The 19,130-nt window shown below is 41.3% G+C and overlaps 1 protein-coding gene across 1 annotated transcript in view; it reads left to right on the top strand.

Moving 5' to 3' along the window:
• The window catches only part of ZFAT (zinc finger and AT-hook domain containing), a 145,062-nt gene extending 130,805 nt beyond the window's left edge, over window positions 1-14,257 (top strand). The window contains exon 16 of the mRNA XM_067531650.1: window positions 11,974-14,257. Within this exon, the coding sequence (XP_067387751.1) occupies window positions 11,974-12,213 (240 nt within the window). The 3' untranslated portion in view covers window positions 12,214-14,257. The remainder of the gene's footprint in view (window positions 1-11,973) is intronic.
• The last annotated feature ends 4,873 nt before the right edge of the window (window positions 14,258-19,130 follow it).

Raw genomic sequence — 19,130 nt, 5'->3', positions numbered from 1 at the left:
GTCTGACCTCTAGTCTTCATCCTCAAAGGAAACCTGCAGAACACCTTCAAAAGATAAGACTGGGGGCTTACATTCATAACTTTGCTAGACACTGAAAATCATGGACTCAGTAGACACTAATTTCTGTCTCATTGCAACAATCTGTAGCTCACTAACTCTCCTTTGTCCGGTAACTGCAGAGGTGTTAATTGCCTATTGCATATTGAATGGTCTCTTGCAACATATGTTAGCTCCTAATGCTTAACCGTCTGTTCCACCCTGTATTTAGCTGTAGCTCAAAAGCTTGTCTCTTTCACCAACAGAAGTTGGTCCAATAAAATATATTACCTCACCCACCTTACTTCCTCTATATGAGAAGCAGCGGGAAGCAGAGAGAAAGTCATTAGTCTCTCCCATGTTAAATAAACCTACCTAACCCCACTTGTGTGCCTCTTCAATTATTGCCCCATCTCCATTTTCATTTTCATCTCTAAACTCATTGAACGCGCTGTTTACTGTCACTGTCTGGAGCTCATCTCCAATTCTATCCTAAAGGCTCTCCGAGCCAGCTTTCACCCCTTGCTCTCTGCAGAAACCACATGTGCTGTAGTCTTTAATGACCTGTTCTTAGCCAAATCTCAGAACCAGTACTCCATCTTCATCTTCCTTGACCTGTGAGACACCTTTGGCACTGTCAGCCATGTGCTTTTTGAAATCATGCCCTCCTTTGACTTCCATGATTCTGTCCGTTTTTGGTTCTCCTACCTCTCTAATTGCTCCTTCACATGTCCTGTGTAGGATCCACCTCATCCCTCCTCCCACTTTCTGTGGGGGATCCACAGGGCTCTGTCCTTGGGTGCCCTCTCTTCTCCCTCTACAACTTATCTCTGGTACTCTCAACTGCAAACACAATTCAACTACCATCTCTGTGTTGATAACTCACAGATCTGTTCTACTCTAGACCTGCCTCCATCTGTCCATACTAACTCATTATCTTTATTTACATTTTTCCTTATAACTCTCCTTTGCTTTGATGCCTACAAAAATTTGACAGTGGTTTAGGCTGCTGGCGTGTTGATACCACTGTCTGTCATCCAGACCAGTATTTTCTCATTGTTTCCTTGCATCTTCGGTTGCCTCTTATTTTATACTTACATAGTACCTGCCCCAGAGCACTTACAATCTTTTTGTTCCGTGTTGATGCAGCTTCTAACACAATAAGGTCCTAGTTTGTGACTGGGGGTTCCTAGGTGCTTTGGTAATATAAATAATAAAATGATAATAACAGGAGAAAGTTGCTCCATTGTCTATTCTCTTCTTCTTCCTCCCACCCCAAAACTTTTGACTAGATTCATTTCTTTACTATCTCTGAACCTTAGAATGGTACTATATCTAAGCTGGACAAAAGGCTTAGCTGTTTTGTAACTTAGCATGGTAAACGTGATTTTTAGTGTAAAAGTATCCCCTTACCATATCGCTAGCTAAGCACTATACATGCTTCAGTATTCTCATAGGGTTGGCTTTTCCTCCAAGTTGGACTTTTTAACACGCTTAAGAAAACATTGGCATTTGAATAATTTTCCCTTTAATTTTGTTTTCCTTCATCCTCTCATTTCCTAGCCACTTCAGGCTCCGGTAAATTCCTGCTATGGCAACAGCATCCTGTCTCAAAGTGACAGCAGTAGCAAGGCAAAATAAAGATTATATATCAGTTTGAAGGCAACCACAGCATAGAATTTTGTACTGTTACATGTCTTTAAAAAATGGGCACCAGATGGTATTAGTATGGCCATCATGGCTAAATCTACTGCACATGGATCTACACTTCAAAGAGCCACCTGTGGCACAGAGGTTCAGAGCTCTGGTCAATTGACTTGGGCTCGTGGGGCTCGGGCTATGGGGTTAAAAATAGCAGCATAGACATTCCTGCTCAAGCTGGAGCCTGGACTGTAAAACCTGGCGAGGGGAGAGGGTCTTGGAGCCCGGGCTCCAACCTGCGTTGGAACGTCTACACTGCTATTTTTAGCACTGCAGCCCAAGCTCAGCAAGCCCGAGTCAATTGACCTGGGTTCCGAGACTCAGTGCTGGTGTTTTTACCTTTCAGTGTAGATATATCCTTAGTCTCATCTGCACACCTCAGGCTTAATTCAACCCTGACATAGCATAGCTTGGGGTGCACTATTCCCAGTGGTGGAAAAGTCCACTGTGACCGGGTGCTTGGATGGGCTACAAACAGGGCAGGCAATTCCTAAAAACTGGTGGTTTATTCTATAATTAGAGCAATCAAACCAGTATTAAAAGAGCTTCTGCAATACCACATTGATTAACAAGAAGCCAAACACAGTCCCCTTTAAACATTCCAGCCTTGGCTCCTATCTAGGCAAACAGGTGTAATATACTGAGAGGTTATTGAAAACTCGATTCACCATAGCTGAGGTTCTACTGATCTCAAAGGATCAGACACTTACCCTAGGGTCAATATGTATCTCAGATCATACCGAAATATCACGTTGTCAGCCAATCCTTAGTAAACTAACTAAAGATTTATTAATAAAAGAAAAGAAGAGAGTTACGGAATAGTTAAAAGATTATATACATTACAAGTGCTTTCAAGGTCCTTATATCAGGTTTGTAGCCGTGATGGACAAGTCTGCTGGCTTTTAAAAGTCTCTCTGGAATGATCACAAAAGGTCAGAATCCAAATGCAGCTTAGATGTAAAGTCTCTTAGGCCTTGTCTACACTACAGAGTTTTGTAGAAGCAAGTTACACCGACGTACAGCCACCACTGTAGTTAAACCACTGTTGCGTGTCCACACTATGCTCCTTGTGTCAGTGAAGTGCATCCACTATAGCAGCTCTTGCATTGACACAGAGAGCAGTGCACCATGGGTAGCTATCCCACTGTGCAGTTGCGTGCAGGATGCTTTGGAAAGGGTTTGCAGTGCCTCGTAGGGGCAGGTACAGAGTCACATGATGAAGGTTTCTGAATCCCATTATTCCATGGGCATCCTACTAGATTGACAGCTGCTTTATCAACTGAAACAACGAGAGTCTTGTAGCACTTTAAAGACTAACAAATTTAATTTCTGCAGGCATAAGCTTTCATGGGCTGTAACCCACTTTGTCAGATGTAAGGAATAGAAATCAGATAGGAGGTGTATATATACATCCAAGGGTAAGGAACAACAATGGGGAAGGTACATATAAACAAAGTCCATTCAATTAGAGTAGTTGAGGCCTATTCACAACCATTGATTAGGAGGTGAGAATGTGTGAGCAGTGACAATTACTTCTTGTAATGAGAGAACCATTCCAAGTCCCTGTTTAGACCCAGTTTGATTGTGTCAAGTTTGCAGACGAGTTCCAGATCTGCAGTTTCTCTTTGAAGTCTGTTTTGGAAGTTTTTTTGTAGAAGTATGGCAACTTTCAAGTCAGTTACAGAGTGTCCTGGGAGATTGAAGTGCTCTCCGACTGGTTTATGGATGTTACCATTTTCTATGTCTGATTTGTGTCCATTTATTCTTTTGCGTAGTGACAGTCCAGTTTGGCCAATGTACATGACAGAGGGGCATTGCTGGCACATGATGGCATATATTACATTAGTAGATGTTCAGGTGAATGAGCTCCTTATGATGTGGCTGATGTGGTTAGGACCTGTGATGGTGTCACTAGAGTCGATGTGTGGGCAGAGCTGGCAACAGGGTTTGTTGCAGGGATAAGTTCCTGAGTTAGCGTTCTTCTTGTATGGTGTATGGTTGCTGGTGAGTATTTGCTTCAGGTTGGGGGTGTGTGTTTAAGCAAGGATAAGTCTGCCTCCCACAGCTTGAGCGAGTGAAGAGTCATCTGCTAGGATAGGTTGTAGATCCTTAATGATGTGTTGGAGAGATTTTAGCTGAGGGCTGTAGGTGATGGCCAGTGGTGTTCTGTTTTCTTTGTTGGGTCTGTCCTGTAGTAGGTGACTTCTGGGTACCCGTCTGGCTCTGTCAATTTGTTTCTTCACCTCTCCAGGTGGATATTGTAGTTTTAAAAATGTTTTATGGAGATCCTGTAGGAGTTTGTCTCTGTCTGAGGGATCGGAGCAAATCTGGTTGTGTCTTAAGACTTGGCTGTAGACAATGGATCGTGTAATGTGTCCAGGGTGGAAGCTGGAGGCATGAAGATATGTATTGCGGTCAGTTGGTTTACGGTATATGGTGGTATTAATGTGACCATCCTTTATTTGTACTGTAGTGTCCAGGAAGTAGATTTCTTGTGTGGACTGGTCCAGGCTGAGGTTGATGGTGGGGTGGGAAATTTTCCCTGATGATGATATGTCACATCTGATAGCTGAACTTTGTGACTTTGTCCTGACCCACAACTACCTCAGATTTGGAGCCAATCTATACCTTCAAGTCAGTGGCACAGCTATGGGCACCCACATGGCCCCACAATATGCCCACAGACCCAGGAAATCCACCTCCTCCCCTGTGGTCCAGGCAGGAGTGCATTTCCTTCCAGGAGCCGGCATGCCCAGCTGGGCAGTAGCTGTGTGAGTTCTCTACGCTGAGCAATTTCAAAATTTCCAGGGGCTTTGAAAGGGGAGGAGGGCATGTCTGTGTAGCTGGATGCAGGGCAGCAGATGAGCCCAGAGGTCACAGTGGGCATTGTGGGATGCCTCCTGGAGGCCAGTTACGGCGACATAACGAACACAGCGTCTACACTGATGTTTTGTCGCTCTAACTTTGCCACAAAAAGCTCAATGCCTCTCTTGTCGAGGTGGTTTTATTTTGTCAGCAAAGCAGGGGAGTTTTGTCAGCAAGAGGAGCATTGTACTGTGTACACCTACACTGTTTTGTCGACAAATGCTGACTGTTGTTGACAAAACTCTGTAGTGTACACAAGGCCTTAGAGTCTTTCCATGCATTTTCCAGAGTATTCCAAATAACTAGTTGGAAGATCTCAGTCTCACAGGTTAAACTTTCTCTATTTAAAGTTCAGCAGACTAGAGAGTCAGGATCAGGCCTGAGGTTTCACTTGTATAGCTGAAGCATCCTGTTAAGTGTTTTGAACAAAGCATGTGACTGAGGAGGAGTCTTTGTTGAGCACACATTAACCCACCACTTTGAATTTAACATTCAATTTCCTATGCATACACCTGCAAACTAATTACACTCATTTGCATAAGGCAATTAGCTGGTCCTTCATTATAACAGAGATAGATAAACTGAAGACAATGTAGATAATATTAATTTTATGCAGTATCTCACATCTTTGATCATAAGCTTAACTGATCATAGTCGCATATATAATGTAAGGCAATTAAGATATGAAAAGGATTTAGCATCTAAAAGCTAATTTGGTTACATAGGGAAACTTCTAACTGGATGCAGGTACACAGACAAACACATTTAGCATCTACCCTTGATTTCTATTACTACAAATGAATGTGTTAATGATTGCTGGTCTGGTACATCTCTTTAAAATTCACATACAAATGAATTGTTCTGATACAACTGTAATGATTCTAGTTAAATTGTTATTGGTCATGCACAAATTGGTTGGTTTTCTAGTGCCACACCCACCAAGCAGGGTGTTGTAAGAAATCTCTGAACTGAGGCATGGCGCAGACAGGCACTACCTCATAAGTGCTAGCTTAGGAGGGGTTTTGGGGTTTTGCACCCACCCTTCCCCTCCCCCCACGTATCCTCTGTTAGCAAGACTCCTGTGGAGCTCTGGCCATATGTATCAAGACTGGTCTTCCCTAGTACAACTTCCCTAGTGTCAGTGTAAACAGCACCTGACCTCAGAAGGGAATCCACCCACAGATGGCAGCAGCTCCTGCTGGCACACAGGGCTGTAAACTGCATTCCCTTTGCACCATGAGGGGTTAATCTAAGTGCCTAATTTCTAAAGAAACTTCTTTTTACATGTCCATTGTATTTAAACATGAAGCTGGCTCTTTCCCTTCTTGCATCATTGTCCGAGTCCTAAGGGATTTTCCCCCCATTTAAAATCACAAAATTCAAAAAGCAAATGGCGCACCCCTGTTTTTCTGAAAAGATTGTGTGGCAGTTATGCCTGACTTCTTCTTCTTATTTTTATTAAGCAGGTTCACATGATCAAACCCTAGAATTGGCTTTATTCATCTTTTTCAATGTGTATTCTGTTCAAGATTTTTTTTTTTTTTTTTTTTTTAATTCAGGTTATTTTGCTTGAGCCATTTTAAAAGCACATAGAACAAAACAAGGGAGATTGTATGACAGACACCAACCACGAACAGGCCACTCTTATTATTCTGGTGCCATTTGCAGTTCAAAGATGGATATACATTCTTTTCTTTCACCTCTTTGTAATTTCTTGTCAATTTTTTTATTGTGGTATCTTGAGATATATTTAAGAGATTATGTGGATAATGTTTTGTCTGTTTAGCCCAGTGCAAGGTCTGTAATTAATTGACTGTCTGTTTAACAATTATCCTCCCCCTTAAATTGAGGGGGCCTGATCAAAAGCCCACTGAAATCAATATAAAGACTCACATTGATCGCAATAGGCTTTGGATCAGGTCTTTGGATGTTGAGTACATCCTCAAGTCCTGCTGACTTCAGTGGAAGTTATTGGATGCTCATTTCTTCTTAGGGACAGGCCCTTACATCAGAAGAAGACAATGTTACTGTTTTGTTGTTAGCATTTTTTTTCCCCCTTCTTTAGTGGTGAGGCATTCATGTCTAGTGTTAAATAGCTGTTTCACTCAGATTAATTAATGTTTTCAAGTAAAAATATACTTTCTTGCTCTATGATTGGCTAGTGTTGGGGGATGATATTTCTTTAATCTACAGCTATCCATACTTGTATGATATTTATATGTATATACAAACATTATTAGATATTTGCACTTAAAGACGAATCATGGTCCTATTGAAGCCATTGGGAGTTTTGCTTTTGAGATCAGGACTTAGTCCATAAAACAAATCTGTGCAAGTACTGCATATCGTCTGATTCCTGTTGCCATTCTTTAAGGAATGATAGAGGACCAGATGCCTTTCAGCTGCCTCTCAAACAGAAAAGAGGTCATGGTTGCTAGCCTTGGAAAAAATGGAGATGCCAATAAAAAGAATTGAAAATGGTATCTCCATTCATTTTGATGGCAGTGGCCCCACTATCTCTCCCATTTGAGGGATGTGAATTAACAGTTTGAGAAGATTATATCCTATAGAACAATTTAATAGGGACCAATTAGAATGCTTGTAAACACTGAACTAATTTGAAATGTAAATACCCCAAGTAACACAGCAATTTGTCAAACTAAAAGGATTATGGATAGCTGTCCCAAAGAGATACCAAAAGTTAGGAACACAAGAATAAGGGTATTAAGTCATTTTTACTCTGCATGACCAGGACAATAAAAACACACGGATGCAGGCAGGTGGGTTGGTTAGTTTAACTTTATGTGCCATTTTCATTTCAAAAGAATATAATTGAATAAGTATTAGATTGCTGCCATGGAATTGAATGAGATTCTGTTGGGTTTTTTTTTTTCATTTTCATGTCAACTGTGCTTTATTTATGTACACACTCAAGACTGTGTTAAAAATTAGGTATGGATTTTGATTTAGGATGACTAAAACAAGGCAATCCAAACTCCCATTCAGATTGCATTATGCTTGCTTGCAGCTGTCAATGAATGTAATGTCCCTCTCCTGAACTGAACTCCATTGTTAGAAGATGGTGTGTGCTGCAATAACAAAGTACAAGTTGGAATAAATTAGAGTATTAAAAGCCCAGTTTTCATACATAAGCCTCTTTATAAATGAGTCCTTTTCTAAATACTACTTGTGTCAAACATTGCTGGTTGTGTGCAAGTTTAGCAGCCACATATGGGATTTTAAGTGCCCTGCAAATTCGGCTCCCTATCTAAATTCTCTAGTGACTAGAGGTTTGTCTGGCCTATACAGTTTTGAATCGTACATGTTGTGTGAAGCCCTTACTTCAACACTGGATCAGCTACTAAAGCAGTTAGTCTCATGAGAGGAGGTTATGATCATGCGAAAGGTGATTTATATATAGATTCATGTCTCTGCAAAATTTAAGCTTTCATCTTTTTTTATTTTATATTTTTTTTAATGTCAGCCTTTCCTATTTGTGTAGATATCCTTCCAAACATGAAGCAAAATGGTGCTGTAGATGCTGAATGTAGGTGAACAATGGTGTGCATCTTTTTGCAAGTGGATTTAGCATTCTACCTTTCAAAAATGCGTAGGCCAGGATTTTCAGTAGTGACCAGTAATTTTGGGTGCCTCTGTTCTGAGACATCTTAAATATGCCTGATTTTCAGACAGTGGGTGCAGAGCCTTTCAACATGTTTCAATCTGGGCATCAAAAGTCATAGAATCATAGAAAATAAGGGTTGGTAGGTCCTCAGGAGGTCATCTAGTCCAACCCCAACTAAATCATCCCAGCCAGGGCTTTGTCAAGCTGGGCCTTAAAAACCTCTAAGGATGGAGATTCCACCACTTCCTTAGGTAACCCATTCCAGTGCTTCACCACCCTCTTAGTGAAAAAGTTTTTCCTAATATCCAACCCAAACCTTTGCTCCTTGTTCCATCACCTGCCATCACTAAGAACAGGCTAGCTCCATCCTCCATGGAACCCCCCCTTCTGGTAGCTGAAGGCTGCTATCAAATCCCCCCCCCCCCCCACTCTTCTCTCCTGCAAACTAAATAAGCCCAGTTTCCCCAGCCTCTCTTCATAAGTCATGTGCCCCAGCCGCCTAATCATTTTTGTTGCCCTCCACTGAACACTTTCCAACTTGTCCACATCCTTTCTGTAGTGGGGAACCCAACACTGAACACAATATTCCAAATGTGGCCTCACCAGTGCAGAATAGGAGGGAATAATCACTTCCCTCAATCTGGTGGCAGTGCTCTTACTAATGCAGCCCAATATGCCATTAGCCTTCTTGGCAACAAGGACACACCGTTGACTAATATCCAGCTTGTTGTCCACTGTAACCCCCAGGTCCCTTTCAGCAGAACTACTGCTTAGCCAGTTGGTTCCCAGTCTGTAGCAGTGCATGGGATTCTTCTCTCCTAAGTGCAAGACTCTGAACTTGTTCTTGTTGAAATTTCTTTTGATCCAATCCTCTAATTTGTCTTGGTCACTCTGTATCATATCTCTACTCTCCAGCATATATACTACTCCCCCCCTAGTTTAGTGTCATTCACAAACTTGCTGAGGGTGCAATCCACCATATCATCCAGGTCATTAAAGAAGATGTTGAACAAAAGTGGCCCCAGGACTGACTTCTGGGGCATACCGCTTGATACCGGCTGCCAAGTAGACATCGAGCCATTGAACACTATCCGTTGAGCCCGATGATCTAGCCAGCTTTCAGTCCACTTTATAGTCCATTCATCCAACCCATACTTCTTTAGCTTGCTGGCAAGAATACAGTGGGAGACCATATGAAAAGCTTTGCTAAAGTCAAGGTATATCATGTCTACCACTTTCCCCACATCCATAGAGCCAGTCATCTCTTCATAGAAAGCAATCAGGTTGGTCAGGCATGATTTGCCCATAGTGAATTCATGATGACTGTTCCTGATCACCTTCCTCTCCTCCATGTGCTTCAAAATGGATTCATAGAGGACTTGCTCCATTATTTTTTCAGGGATTGAGGTGAGACTGACAGTCCTGTAGGTTCCCATATTCTCTTCCTTCCCTTTTTTAAAGATGGGCACTATGTTTGCCTTTTTCCAGTCATCTGGGACCTCCCCCGATTGCCACAAGTTTTCAAAATCACTTCCCATTCTTTAAAATGTTGACCTTATCTGTCAGTGTCAACCATTTTAGAGCTGATTGTTTTAACAGTAACACTCAGTTGCTCTGGTCATGTGAGCATAAGCTGGGTACAGTAGGAACACTTTTCTGCACCCCCAACTTTGCAATCCGAGCCCTAACTTGTAGTCCTTACTCAGGCAAAACTTCCATTGAACTTATAAAACCAAATTCTTCTCTCAGCAGTTGCCTTGTGATACACCATTAAGGTAAATGACAATAGCAAGAAGTTTCAGGAGTTGTTAAATCCTTCACCAGGTGGAACCCCATATATTCCCAGGCGGTGTTCCCCGCCCCCAATAATTTAACACCTGAACATTATTGTTATTGTTTCACCAAAGCTTTGTGTAGTGTTTGAGAGAAAGTTCAATGAGGTGTAAATTCACGTCCTTAGGGATTGTGGATCTTTTTATAAATTATCTGATCAAAAGGATTTAATGTTGAATAAAATGTTAAATGAAAAGTCAGTGTATAAAGACAAGAATGAATAGTTAGAAAAGCCATCAAATTAGAAAAAAAAATTGTCAAGAAAACAAGATGCATGAATAGCTTCTTCTATCCTTGCCAACCTCTTCCCCAAGGACTCATAAATATACGCTTGGAACCTTCATTTTAGAGTTCTTTTCCCCCCAAGCAGTGGGAATAAGAATATTGACCTTCATTATGTTTTCTTGAACTTGACAGTGTAATATTTAACACTTATATAACAGTTTAATAGAAATGAGAGTTGCAAAAAACTTATTGGGTCACCACCTCTCTGATAATTTAAATAACAAGCCCTTTTTCTAATTTGTTTAATTTTGTAGATGCCATGCTTTCTGCATGGCTGACTTTTTTCTTTTTCTAACCTGCCTTTATTTTGCATATGTTCAATGTTACCATCAGATATGGAGCCAGACTGTACCCTCAGAGAAACAGAGACAAGAATCTCCTGACTTTGTGTTATAGTATACAATGGGATACAAGAAAATGATAATGTATCAGTCATTTGTTATCTCCTCTTTTATTATACTTTGTGTATTTACCTGAAGTGCTGTGGACTTTTGCTGTCTATCCTGGGATCGAGCTGAGCTAGCATTACTCCCATTTTTCCATGTTGTTGTTATAAGTAGGGGATTTATAGATATAGTTGGTGATATGAAACTAGCATTCGTTGTAGAGTGAATATCACCTCCTACAAATTCTGTCAGTTACCTTCTTCCACTGTGAATTAAAATCATTATTTATCTCTGGAGGGTCATTTCACAAAACATTTGTTCAGGTTAAATGAAACAGAAACAAGCTTGAATAAAAACTATCAATTTTTGTTTTTAAAAAGAAGACAATTAAATTAATTACATGGAGCTACAGACTTGTCATTTACTATCCTGCTTACAAATGAAATGGCCCTTACAAATGCTTACAAATGAAATTGAGCACAGCAGTAAACATTTTGAAAAAACCCTGCACTTTTCTTTTACAAAATGACAATTCCATCCTCTTTACTCCCCATATGCTTTAGTGGGGTTTTTTTCATTATTACTATTTGAGAGATTATGCTTGTTCTAAATGACTGAAGAATCATAACATTCTGTCACTTTCAACTGTGGACTGGAGCACTGTACTCAGGATTAGATGAGTTTCTCATGTTGTATGGATCTGGTAGTGAATGAAGATCTGTTCTTGAAGTTTAATATGTTCAGTGTTACTGATGTGGTTATGTGAATGACTCCCAAACAGAGCTGGTTAAAATATTCTGAATTTTTATTTGTCAATGAATTTTTTTGTCAAAATTTCAACAAAAAAAGAGCGAGCTTCTGCAAAAATGGTAAATTGTCAACAGTTCTGGTCTGAATCATTTTGTCAGTAATATTATATAAGCTGTTCTGATGCATAGCATAGATAGAGCATTATGGGAGAGATCCTTGTCTAAGTTATGCACTGGAAATCATAATAATTCCAGTGACTTTAATGGAATTATTCCAGATTTACATGAAAATGTATAACTTAAAGAATTATGTGATAAATTCACATAGTCAAAGGTACTTACCATAAATTGACAGTATACATCTGACAGATCCTTTAAAAAAAAAACCTGTTTGATTTCTAGCATGTTCGCTTAATACATGTTCTATGATCACTACAGGACCATTTATTTATTTAATAGCTGGAGCTTGTATAAACTCTTTATTTTCTTTTAGGTGAAAGAAGAGGAGCAAACAGCCAATCACACTGTAATGATTCAAGAGACTTTGCAGCAGGCTTCAGTGGAGTTGGCAGAACAGCATCACCTGGTAGTCTCATCAGATGAAGTGGAGGGAATTGAGACAGTGACGGTATACACACAGGGTGGAGAGGCCTCTGAGTTTATAGTTTATGTGCAGGAAGCTATGCAGCCTGTAGAAGAACAGGCACTGGAACAATCTGTTCAGGAAATCTAGAAGAAATATTTGTAGGTGATGGCTACACAATGTTGCCAAAGCCAAACCATGGTTTTTAAATGAACCCTTAAGCAAGGACGCAAGCTGGGTGCTAGCAATACTTTCAGCTGCTTCCTAGTCCTTTGGTTATTGATCTGGCTGGTGGCGTTTTGCCAGTAGGTAACACATTCTATACACTCAGCCTCATATAGCCTGCTGCTGAAAAATGCTCATGTTTTTACACTTTCAAGAGAAAATATTCTGACATTTCTAATAATGTATCTAAATTATATCCTGCAGATCCTCAGAAACATAGTTGGTGAGTTCAAAGCCATTTACCCCTAAGTTAACAAAACAATATCTATGTCATCCGGCTTCAAAAGGTAAACCAAAATGCAAAGAAAAATGATGTTTTGGGTTGATGGAGACTTTTGATAGCTTCCTAGGAAAACTTCCAGGTTTTGTTTTTTTAATTTACCTGCCTTTAATTTCGTATACAGTTCAAGAAGACTGTACACTTGAATTTAGCCACATGGATTTAGAGGTCGTTCAATCCTTTTGCTGGGATTTTTTCAGCCCTTTTATCTTTGGAGGGTGTTTTTTCTCCACTCATGTTTATTCAGCTATGAAATGTCAAAGAAATAAGTGCATTACGTGTACAGTAATGTTCCTAGTCTAGATCCCAGAGGTGAAATTACAACATAAGACTGTGATCCTGCAAACATTTCCACACATGCTTAACTTTACTCAGGTGAGTAGGCCCCTTCAACTCAGTGGGACTATCCATATGCATAAAGCTAACCATCTGCTTAAGTGTTTGCAGAATCAGGGCTTAGATATGCTAGCATTAAAAAACATGGTACACACATGAAAAGCAGTTGTCTGAATTGTTGCCCCTGCTGTATTAGTGCAGATTTGGTGTAATGACCATTTTTTCAGCCACAAAAATTGGGATATTTCTTTTCCTCCTTGAGCCTGGTGCATTGTTTCACACCTTTCCTGGAATGAAAACTGTACAGTCTTTCAAAGTAACAGTAATCATATGAGAAATGCAAAAATGGTTGTATGGTTTAGATTTTGTAAAGTTCTATATGACATGAATCCCCAGGCAGTGCTGTGTCGTGCCTCTCCTGAGGTATGGGGGACACAGCATTGAAGTAGAGCGGTGGCACTTTTAATAATTCTGCACCATATTGTCCTCTCTCTGCTCAGATTGAGTCATGCCTTACTCCTTGAGTAATCCCATTTATTTCAGTGGAAGCTAAGCATGAGTGAGGGTGACTGAATATTGGCATTGGTAATTATAAAGAGCTCGTGTCTGAAGCAGGATACAACATAATTATGGAACAGTATAAAAAGGCATTAAAAGGGCATAATGAAATGTTGGTGAAATGGGAAAATAAACCTCCTCCACCTATATTACAAAAAACAACTGCTAACAAAATTAGACTCCGATATCATAAAGTTAGGCACATGCTTTACCTTACATATTAATACTCCTGAAGTCAATGGGACCTACTCATACATAATGTATGGGTGTACATGTTTGCAGGATTGTGGCCCTAGCAAGCAAATTGAAAGTCTTGAGTTGTAATCAGCAGGATGTCGCAGACTGGCACTGGTATATTCATGTGCTCTGAGTACTGTGAGGTACTCCCAACAATATACATTCATTCTGGATGCCAGTGAGCTGGTTATAATTTAAATACTTGGATAATGAGGAGAGCTATCAGCAGCATCTCCTTGAATAATGACTGCCTAGTACCATGCAGTGAAACCAAACCAATGTGTGTCAACTCAGTGAAACATTGTTTTGTTTTTTTAAATGGTCAAAATACTCTGTATATGCCATAAAAGATTTGTGTTAATATGTATTAAAATACACATTTGTAAATATACTGCTATGACAGTGTGAATGAATTTGTACAAAAAATATGAAGTGTATACTGAAAGAGTTTAAAGATTCTTAGTCCCTGCCTGTAAATAGCTTCAGATTTTCATCTTGGGCCTTGCAGTTATTTCTGATAAAATGTTTTTTATCTAAACTATAAAAACTATTAATAATGCAGAATTGTCATGTTCCATTCTTTGGATTAAATGCGGCTAATTTCTACATGTACTTTACAAGAAATACTGCCTTTTTGCATCTAGCTAGAGGGTGCTGCTTTGTGCCGACAGGGTAATAAGTCAGAGCCTGCTCCTGCAAGCACTTTTTATTCCAGCAAGTAATCTTTACTCAAGGAAGTAGCCCACTGAAGTCAGCATGACCACTTGCTTGGGTTAGAGGTATTCACAGCCTTTCTAGGTTAGAAAGCAGCTTTTGAATATGGCTGAGGAAGAGACAGGTGATGCACTGAGTTAGCGCCTGCATGTTGCTAGTATTGTCATCTGTCGTTTGCCCTCAGTTATATTAAATTAAATTGTAAATGTTCAATGACCACTTCACCCTGGCAGTCAAAACCTGGCCTTGCCACTGAGGGATGTTCCTGATGATCCACATAACATTTATTGGAATTTAGGCATTTACAGTAGAGTCTTAATTTTAAGTGGAATAAAAATCCTGCAGTTTGGAGCTAGCTATAGTTTGTGGCCCCAATCTTGTAAACACTTATACATGTGCTTCACTTTAAGTACACAAGTAGTCCTATTGACTTTGTTTGGAGCACTGGGGCCTGTCCGGTAGACAGTGTAACTGTACATGTGAAGCTTAGCTGAACTAAACCTGATAAAAAATGTTAAGTGCTTTTTTTTAACTTAAGGAACATCTACATAACTTTAAATGGAAGTAGCCAGGAATTTCTTGATAGCCATTTTACATAATATAAAAGAAACTGATGCATTTAATAGCTAAACTGGGCTAATCTAGCAAATTAACTTGCGTTGTGGTTTACAATTAAAATTCATTGTTCATTTGAAGAGATGGCTCTTGCTATTACATGAAGGGCAGGAAACACAGCTGCAAACAGTTGTCTTTTTAAAAGTTTTCAACTACTGTATCCGTGGTCTGTTTGCCATTAGAACCACATTTGGAAGAGCATCATCATCATCATAAATGGTAACAGATTCACACTATTAGCATGAACCCTTTCTGAATTAATTAAGCCATTCTTTGCATTAATAGCTGTCTGTGGGAAAAAATGGAAAAATTAATTTGCCCTGCATCACTTACAGATTCTCAAGTAAATTATTTTCAAACAGACTCTGCACATCTACTGTCCATGACATTTGTGGGTTTCTTTTTTTAAATTCTAATATATCACTGTCATGCATACCTACAGCAATGTAAGGCTTGAATTGCTTTGTATTAGATAACTGCATTTGCATTTCCTGCAGCTTCGGAAAGAAAATGACTGGGTTTTTTTTACTAAATATTATTAATTCTACAAAAGAAAAATAAAGGGCTAACTGTATGTAAAGGTTACCTTATACCCTGAATGCAGCATGGCTAGTGTTTATTAGCTTCTCTTCTGCTGTTTTAAAAATGTTTGTGTGCAAGTGTTCTCTACCTAGAATTCCAATCTTCCTTGTATATATATGTATAGGCCTAGTTCAGCTCAGCCCTGACCTGAAGTTGTTGGAGTTGCATAGGGTTTAAGATCAGGAAAGAATTTGACCTATCATAGGTATTACACACTGATTTACACCACATTTTTCCCTCCGTAAGTTACTGTATTTTCTTATTTCTAGAATTTGCAGCATTATCGTGGTGCCTTAATGATGTAAATGAATGTCCAAAGATTTTTATTACAGAAACTTGTTTTAAAAAAGGAAAGAAAAGGGACAGAATTTCACATATACAAGTCCTCCGCTCAGAAGACCCCAGCTGGGGATCTGACCCTGAGTGTCTTCAAACTAGTTCCCTGAACCTCAGAAAGGTAAGAATCCACTCCTTTCCCTAGCAAGTTCTTCATTTTCATCACTACATTTCTCACTGTGGGTTCCCACCCCTTTTATCAAATGTCAACCCTGCGGTGCATTACAGAAAACAATGTCTTTCTCCATCAGGCACAGGCAGAGCGTAAGCAAGATTCAGAGAAGGCCGGGCAGGCGAAAATGAAGAACGGGGAAGGAAATTGGCAGCATGTGACCTCCCGAAGAAAGAGAACCCCTGTGCCCACCATGCAGATAGAAGTAAGGAATCGTTTTCATCCTCTCTGCACAAGTACTACGGCGGAGAATGATTTGGAGGACCCTTCAGAGGGAATGGATCAGAAGGAGACCCATTTGATCAGAAGGCAAGGGATTTCTCCTAGGGATGGGGGTTCCACGACCACCATTCCCAAGAGGAAGAGAAGGGTGATGGTGGTCGGGGACTCCCTCCTAAGGGGGACGGAGTCATCCATCTGCCGTCCGGACCGGGAAACTAGAGAAGTGTGCTGCTTGCCTGGATCTAGGATTCGGGATGTGACGGAGAGACTGCCAAAACTTATCAAGTCCTCAGACCGCTACCCCTTCCTGCTTCTCCACGTGGGCACCAATGACACTGCCAAGAATGATCTTGAGCGGATCACTGCAGACTATGTGGCTCTGGGAAAAGAGATAAAGGAGTTTGAAGCGCAAGTGGTGTTCTCATCCATCCTCCCTGTTCAGGGAAAAGGCCCAGGTAGGGACCGTCGCATTGTGGAAGTAAATGCGTGGTTACGCAGGTGGTGTCGAAGAGAGGGCTTTGGATTCTTCGATCATGGGATGTTGTTTCAGGAAGAAGGACTACTAGGAAGAGACGGGATTCATCTAACGAAGGCAGGGAAGAGTATCTTCGCAGACAGGCTGGCTAACTTAGTGAGGAGGGCTTTAAACTAGTTTCGACGGGGGACGGGGACCTAAGCCCGAAGGTTAGTGGGGAAGAGGGACACCGCAAGGAAGCAGAAGGAGGAGGGGGCAGCAGGGGAGGCCTCCCGATTCATACTGTGAAAGTAGGCCAGTCGGCTACTTATCTCAAGTGCCTGTACACAAATGCAAGAAGCCTGGGAAACAAGCAAGAGGAACTGGAAGTCCTGGCACAGTCAAGAAACTACGACATGATTGGAATAACTGAGACTTGGTGGAATAACTCTCACGATTGGAGCGCTGTCATGGATGGGTATAAACTGTTCAGGAAGGACAGGCAGGGGCGAAAGGGGGAGGAGTTGCACTGTATGTAAGAGAGCACTATGACTGCTCTGAGCTCCAGTATGAAACTGGAGATAAGTCAGTTGAGTGTCTCTGGGTTAAGCTTAGAAGCAAGAACAATAAGCGTGATGTCGTGGTGGGTGTCTGTTACAGACCACCAGACCAGGAGGATGAGGTAGATGAGGCTTTCTTTACTCAACTGGGGAAAGTTTCCAGTTCACAGGGCCTGATTCTCATGGGAGACTTCAATCACCCTGATATCTGCTGGAAGAGCAATACAGCAGAGCACAAACAATCCAGGAAGTTTTTGGAGAGTGTCGCTGACAATTTCCTGGTGCAAGTGCTGGAGCAACCAACTAGGGGCCGTGCTTCTCTTGACCTGCTGCTCACAAACAGGGAAGATTTGGTAGGGGAAGTAGAAGTGGGTGGCAACCTAGGCAGCAGTGACCATGAGATGGTCGAGTTCAGGATCCTGATGAAAGGAAGAAAGGGGAACAGCAGGATACGGACCATGGACTTCAGAAAAGCGGACTTTGATTCCCTCAGGGAACTGATGGGCAGGATTCCCTGGGAGGCTAATATGAGGGGGAAAGGAACCCAAGAGAGCTGGCTGTATTTTAAGGAGACCTTATTGAGGGCACAAGAGCAAACCATCCCGATGTGCAGAAAGAATAGCAAATATGGTAGGCGTCCAGCTTGGCTTAACAAAGAAGTCTTTGGCGAACTTAAACGCAAAAAAGAAGCTTACAAGAAGTGGAAGCTTGGTCAGATGACTAGGGAGGATTATATAAACACTGCTCGAACGTGCAGGAATGAAATGAGGAAGGCCAAAGCACAATTGGAGTTGCAGCTAGCAAGGGACGTGAAGGGGAACAAAAAGGGTTTCTACAGGCATGTTGCCAACAAGAGGAAGATTCGGGAAAGTGTAGGCCCCTTAAAGAAAGAGGGAGGCGACCTAGTGACGGAGGATGTGGAGAAAGCTGAGGTACTCAATGCCTTTTTTGCCTCTGTCTTCACAGACAAGATCAGCTCCCAGATTGCTGTACTGGGTGGCACAGAATGGGAAGGAGGCGAACATCCCGCAGTGCTGAAGGAACAGGTTCAAGACTATTTAGAAGGATTGGACATTCACAAGTCCATGGGGCCGGATGCAATGCACCCGAGGGTGCTGAGGGAGTTGGCTGAGGTGATTTCAGAGCCATTGGCTATTATCTTTGAAAGCTCGTGGCAACAGGGGGAGGTCCCTGAGGACTGGAAAAAAGCAAATATAGTGCCCATCTTCAAAAAAGGGAGGAAAGAGGATCCGGGGAACTACAGACCGGTCAGCCTCACCTCAATCCCTGGAAAGATCATGGAGCAGGTCCTTAAGGAATCCATTTTAAGGCACTTGGAAGAGAGGAAGGTGATCAGGAACAGTCAACACGGATTCACCAAGGGAAAGTCATGCCTGACCAACCTGATTGCTTTCTATGATGAGGTGACTGGCTCTGTGGATGTAGGGAAGGCGGTGGATGTGATATACCTTGACTTTAGCAAAGCTTTTGATACGGTTTCTCACAGTATTCTTATCAGCAAGTTAAAGAAGTATGGGTTGGATGAATGGACTATAAAATGGATAGAGAACTGGCTAGAGCATAGGGCTCAATGAGTAGTGATCAATGGCTCCATGTCTAGCTGGCAGCCGGTCACAAGCGGAGTGCCCCAGGGGTCGGTCTTGGGGCCGGTTTTGTTCAACATCTTTATTAATGATCTGGAGGATGGGGTAGATTGCACCCTCAGCAAGTTTGCGGACGACACTAAGCTGGGGGGAGTGGTAGATACCCTGCAAG

Source organism: Emydura macquarii, unplaced genomic scaffold (genome assembly GCF_026122565.2).
Source record: "Emydura macquarii macquarii isolate MOO-44397 ecotype Brisbane River unplaced genomic scaffold, CSIRO-AGI_Emac_v2 contig_369, whole genome shotgun sequence".
NCBI lineage: Eukaryota > Metazoa > Chordata > Testudines > Chelidae > Emydura > Emydura macquarii.
Note: the sequence above shows the minus strand (reverse complement) of the source record. Positions and strands in the feature narration are given on the sequence as shown.